Source organism: Neopelma chrysocephalum, unplaced genomic scaffold (assembly GCF_003984885.1).
Source record: "Neopelma chrysocephalum unplaced genomic scaffold, ASM398488v2 Primary Assembly neopelma1_274, whole genome shotgun sequence".
Taxonomy (NCBI): Eukaryota; Metazoa; Chordata; class Aves; order Passeriformes; family Pipridae; genus Neopelma; species Neopelma chrysocephalum.
The window spans coordinates 882,121-888,296 of NW_020897936.1; the positions used below are offsets into that span (position 1 = coordinate 882,121).

General features: G+C 51.1%; 1 protein-coding gene across 1 annotated transcript; it reads left to right on the forward strand.

The window, feature by feature from the left end:
* The first annotated feature begins 1,013 nt into the window (after positions 1-1,013).
* Positions 1,014-2,330, forward strand: GCNT3 (glucosaminyl (N-acetyl) transferase 3, mucin type). The gene has a single exon (XM_027704355.1). It carries the CDS (start codon positions 1,014-1,016, stop codon positions 2,304-2,306), a length of 1,293 nt encoding a protein of 430 aa, XP_027560156.1. The 3' UTR covers positions 2,307-2,330.
* Positions 2,331-6,176: the final 3,846 nt, after the last annotated feature.

Genomic DNA, 6,176 nt, shown 5'->3' on the forward strand with positions numbered 1-6,176 from the left:
CAATCATTTACAGTTAAAGCTACTAATTTAACAAGTAGTTTTGAAGTTGGGGAAGTAACTGCTGTTGTTTTCTACAACCTTGCAGGACTACACTGACAAAAAGTGTCCTCAGTTCAGCTGCAGGTTCTCTGAGTTTGGCTTCTTGATACATCTGAAGAAAGAAAAATAAAAATGCCTTTGTTTGTACCTTTAAAAACTCATCTTAGAAATTTTTACTCATCATTGAAACTGTTGAAACTGGTCCTTTTTTACCAGCATGGTACCACTTACATGTTTGGTTCAAATCACAAAGTGAGGGGGCTGAGGGGACATTATTTTGTTCATGACAGTGCAAGGAGTATTTCAGTCACGTGCAGTTACCCCTCTCTTTCTTTTAAGTGAGACTTCCTTGGCCAGGATGTGCATGTAGGTACGTGCACGAGCTCCTGACACCCTTCACCAATATTCTCTCACGCCCTCATTTGAGCAGATACTTTGTGGCAAATGGCCTTTGTCTTCACCCTCTGTTCCACTGCAGAAGCAGAGATTCCACATTGCCCAGTTATCTCTTCCAATAATCCTTCACTAAAGCTCAAAATGCTGCAGGCCAGCAGAAAGTTTGTTGCAGCTGGGCTTCTAGACCACAGCACTATCACGATCGCTCCCTTGCCCTGGGAGCTGGAATGATCTCACCACTGGAAAAGCAGGTTAGACCCCAAACTGATCTAGGAAAGTCTTTTGAAAACGTGCGTTACACGGGGCTGGATTCTAGAGGAATTTTCCTTGCGTTACGTGCTGGACAGGGGTAAGATGAAATATTATCTTTTAAACAGACACAGAAGATAGATAACCACCTCCAGCGCCGGTAAAACCAGAGCCACGCCACAGAGGGGGAGGAGACTCCCTTTTATTCACCTGTTACTCACCTGCGGTCACGCCGAGATCTCCCTGTCACTGCTGCAGCAGCTCCAGGGAGCCGCCGGTCCCGGGGCTGCCCGTGCGGGTCGGCGGAGCCCCCCGAGGGCCCCGGGGCCATGCGGCTGTGGGAGCGGGCGGTGCCGGGGGCCCGGCGGCGCTGGGCGCTGCTCCTGCCCCCGCTGGCCCTGCTGGCCGCCGCCCTGGCCCTGCGAGAGGCCGCCCGGCCCTGCCCCGCCGACCGGCCCCGCTGCCGGCAGCGCCTCTACCGCGCCCTGGAGCTGCCCCCCGGCCGCGGCATCAACTGCTCGGGCGTCGTGCGCGGAGACCGCAGGGCCATCGAGGAGGCGCAGCTCCGCAACCTGGAGGTGGCGAACAGGAGGGCTCCGCTGACGCCCGGCCACTACCTGAACATGACGAGGGACTGCAGCGCCTTCAGGCAGACCCGGCGCTTCATCGAGTTCCCGCTGAGCCAGGAGGAGGCGGAGTTCCCCATCGCCTACTCCATGGTCATCCACAACAAAATCGAGATGTTCGAGCGGCTCCTGCGCTCCCTGTACGCCCCGCAGAACATCTACTGCGTGCACGTGGACAGCAAATCCCCGGCCGCCTTCCAGGAGGCCGTGCGGGCCATCGCAGGCTGCTTCCCCAACGTGTTCGTGGCCAGCCGCCTGGAAGACGTGGTCTACGCCTCCTGGTCCCGGCTGCAGGCCGACCTCAACTGCATGCAGGACCTGCTGCGGAGCCCCGTGCGCTGGCGGTACCTGCTCAACACCTGCGGCACCGACTTCCCCATCAAGACCAACGCCGAGATCGTGCGCGCCCTGAAGGTGCTGCAGGGCCGGAACAGCATGGAGTCGGAGAAGCCGTCGGCGGCCAAGCGGGCGCGCTGGCAGTTCCACCACGAGGTGGGGAAGGCCATCTCCCGGACCGACATACAGAAGCTGCCGCCGCCCCTCAACTGCCCCATGTTCACGGGCAACGCGTACATCGTGGTCACACGGGGCTTCGTGCGGCACATCTTCGAGAACCCCACGGCACAGAAGTTCCTCGAGTGGTCCAAGGACACCTACAGCCCTGACGAGCACGTGTGGGCCACCCTGACCCGCATGCCGGGCGTGCCGGGGGCCGTGCCCCAGAACGACAAGTTCCAGCTGTCGGACATGAACGCCCTTCCCCGCCTGGTCAAGTGGGAGTACCTGGAGGGCGACCCCAGCAAGGGCGCGCCGTACCCGCCCTGCACCGGCCGCCACCAGCGCTCCGTCTGCATCTACGGGGCGGGCGACGTGCCCTGGATGCTGCAGCAGCACCATCTCTTGGCCAACAAGTTCGACCCCGAGGTGGACGATGCCGCCATCCTGTGCCTCGAGGAGCACCTGCGCCACAGGGCCCTCTACGGCCGCGGGCTCTGAGGGGACCCGCGGGACCCCCGCCAGCACTGCCGCCTTCTTGGGCCAGCACTGCTGCCCTCCCGGGCCAGCACTGCCGCCCTCCTGGGCGAGCCCCTGGGGACAGCGAGAGGGGATCCCCCTGACCCCCCGATCCCTGCCGGGCGCGCACCTCGGCGGGCCCCGAGGGAAGCGCAGGTGCCGGCGCAGGGCCGGCCGGGGCTCGGCCGAGGGAAGGAAGGGCGGGCTCAGCCCTGCCCTGCTCTGCCCCCGCCCCTCCTCGCACAGACGGGCTGCAGGAGGCGCGCGGGGCGTTTGTCCTTCCTTTGCCGGGGTCTGTTCGCAAAAGTGACCCCAGGGCTGCTGCTCGTACACGGGCAGGGCCGGGGCACGAACCAGGCGCCTGCACGTCCTGGCAGGAGCGGAGCTGAAAGGCGGATTAATTTGCTTTTCCACAAAGCACCTGCAGCTCCCGCCCGCCCCTGGCACCCGGGCTGCTGCTCGTGCCCCACTTCAAACCTTGAGCCTATCAATAGCCATTAAAAACAACACCAGCCTTCAATAAAATCAAATAGATACTGATGGCGTTTCGGTATTCTGTGTCCTGTGGTTTCCTGAGAACGGTTGTGCTCCGGGGCAGAGCCATTAAACCAGTTAACGCTCCAGCACCGCACTTCTCCGTGCGAGAGGGATGCCCATGTGCTCAACAGTGTGCAAACCTACATTGTTCCAATACCTTCATCTCTCTTTTCCCCTCCCCCCCAAGGTATTTTTGTGGTATTTTGGCAATGTAATTGTCATATCCAGTAGTAGATGTGGCCATTTACATGAGCAAACCAATCATCCAACACATTATTTTCTTAAGTTTCTAAAAGCCGAAAGATTTGTGAACTTCTGTATTTCACCCACCTGTATTTTTCTCACCTTCTTATACTAAAGCTTGCCACTTTCCATGAATCCAACAGCTGCTCACTACCTAAGGGATTATGCTGAGGGATTAATTCCATTGTCTTTATACTACCAAAAAACTGGTAAAGTAATTTTTCTGTCAGTAAACATACTCACCTTTATAAATTTAAGGTCTACGGTGGAGAATTAGCATTATACAAAGAATATCCGAAGCAATTCCATAGCACCAGGCTACTTTTAGATGAAGTTAGGACTTCAATCACACAGATCTTCAAAACATTGATTTAAATAGGAGGAGAAAACGAAATAACTGACTTGAAAAGGTGTGTCATTGCAATTTTGTTACTCATTTTAAAGTGAACTTGGTTGTAAAGTAGTGATTTTTAAAATGCCATGATGATTTCACAGCAAACATTATTGGCAAGAACTTCAAGTACTGATAAGGAAAGTTCTCAAATATAAACACCTGAGGTATCATTGGGCATTTGTTTATTCAGAAAGAGCAAATACAGTAATAGGATTGCTGGTCCCAGGGGTAACTCTTTCCAATTTATGTAAGCAGACACTTGCTACAGAGATTACAGCTTTATGCTAACCTAACAGTGACACAGAAAATTCAAAAATGGTTTCAGCAGCAAGTTCAACGTTACATCTCTCCATGTCTAGTCATGGCTGGGCTTCGTGAACGAAGATTTGGGAAGGGCTCTACCCACGTTTCTTGCCAGCGCGTTGGTGGCTAATGAGGCCAATACGAGAGAGGCATGACCGGTTGCAAAAGGCACAGCAGAAAGACTCCTTAGATGGTATATTCTGCAGGGCTCGATTCTTTCTGCATTGTCTTTTCTCCTCAAGGGTGAACCTGCAGCTTTCTCAAAAGCATCAGCTGCGTTATAGATGGTGTGTCTCCAGGCCTCCTGATTAGAGGCCAGAGTAGACCAGTTATGGTGATCAATGTGGCCAAGGCTGAGATGTTGTTTCAGGGAGTCCTTGTATCTTCTCTTCGGGGCTCCTCTCTTGCGGCAGCCGGTGGCAAGTTCACCATAGAGCAGGATCTTGGGGAGGCGGTGGTTGGTCCTTCATCCTGGAGACGTGCCCTGCCCAGCACAGCTGTGTTCTCAGCAACATGGCCTCAATACTTGTGATTGCTGCCTGTTCAAGAACAGATGTGTTGGTCACATAATCTGACCAGTGGATGTTCAGGATTGTATGGAGGCAGCGTTGATGGAAGCGTTCTAGGAGACGCAGGTGGTGGCGGTAGATGACCCATGATTCGGAACCATATAAAAGAGTAGACAGCACTATGGCTCTGTAAACACTGATCTTTGTGCTTTTCTTCACGTGTTTATTATGCCATACTCCTTTATGGAGTTTTCCAAAGGCACTATATGCCTTCGCTAACCTGTTGTCTCTCTCCCCATCAATCTTACCATCCGAGGAGATGAGGCTGCCCAGGTAATTAAACTGATGGACTGATTTGAGCTCTGATTCACCAATGGTGATGTGATGTGGGGATGATGGGGGACTTCCTGAGGTGCAGGTTGATGGAGAACTTCTGTCTTCTTTAAGCTGACTTCCAGCCCAAAGAGCTCAGCAGCCTCTGCAAAGCAGGATGTTAAACACTGCAGAGCTGCTTCTGTGTGGGCAACAAGGGCGGCGTCATCAGCATAGAGCAGCTCCCGGACAAGATGGTTTAAGGTCTTGGTGTGGGCCTTCAGTCACCTTAGGTTGAATAGGCTTCCATCAGTACGATATCGAATGTAGATACCGTCCTGATCATCGAGGTCTGCCGTGGCCCTTTGGAGCATCGTGCCATGTCTAGTACATTCTTTTAGACCAAACAGAACTTCTTTGCCTGCTCAGGGTAAGAACTCAAGTCTCCCAGCATAGCAGACTGCATCTAACCCCTGCTGCCTAATCTGATTTTGCTTGTTGGAGCTCTTTCACTTACTTTAAATTAACATATGTTAGCTCAAAATGGTAAACTGCTACCAGTGGGTTCCTTGGGGGACTGGGATATGTTCAAGTTTCTGGACTAAATCAGGCAGAGCAGGGTCCCTGTGTTTCTAACTATAGCAAAGTGTTGCCTTTTTCCCTTGGAAAACGGAAAAAAGAGGTGCACATTCATGGAGACAAAAAAAAAATCCCCATACTTAGAGTTCTAAGGAATTGCATCAAAACCAGACCCATCCATGAAATGGTTGTCTGTAAGAAGATCTAAACAATTTATTTCTCAAAGAACCTTCTACAAAGGTTTGGGGGGTGGAAGGAATCCCAGCCTGAAATAGTGAAAGATTATTGAATGAGGGACCTCTCTATTATTTTGCAAATATATGTAAGATATATACTTACAAGTTACTTACAGATTTGTTAACAGTCATTTTTAACCCCTTCACTTTGTAAATATGTTTAACTTCTTCAGCTCAGAAGCATGAAGTATTGCTTGTATACACTGTTATAATAACAGTGTTTCATCTACTATTGACAGATACTTCCCTGACACAAAAATGTTACAGATGGAGACAGAGACAAGTATTTAGATCTGAGGGGGGGGGAAGTGCCACTTCAAATCTGTTCTATGATCACATCCAATTTCCTTGATCCAAAGACAATTTCCTGGGTTTGAGGGTGTTATTACTCACAATTCATCTCAGATGATTTGGCTGCAAAAACAAAGGCCATCTTGTGCAAATTTATTTTCAACTCACCTCCTTTTAGTAGGGACTTAATTTCTTCTGAAAGAACAAGCCAACTCCCAAATTCTAAAGGTGAACTAAGACAAAAAGATTCTTACAAAGGAATGTTCTCAGCATTTCCTCTTCCAAAGACATTAGAAATGTCAGATTCATGAGTGCAGTCACATGTCAAAGCAGTGATACAGAAAAGAAAAAATATTTGTCTCCTTAACATTACAAATGGCAATAAAAAATACGACTCATCTCTAATAGAGAACTTTGCATTCCAGAGATCTCAAAGTATCTTAGGAAT

Excerpts from the sequence above, each read along its gene's own strand:
- GCNT3 (XM_027704355.1), top strand. The coding sequence starts at position 1,014 with ATGCGGCTGTGGGAGCGGGCGGTGCCGGGGGCCCGGCGGCGCTGGGCG.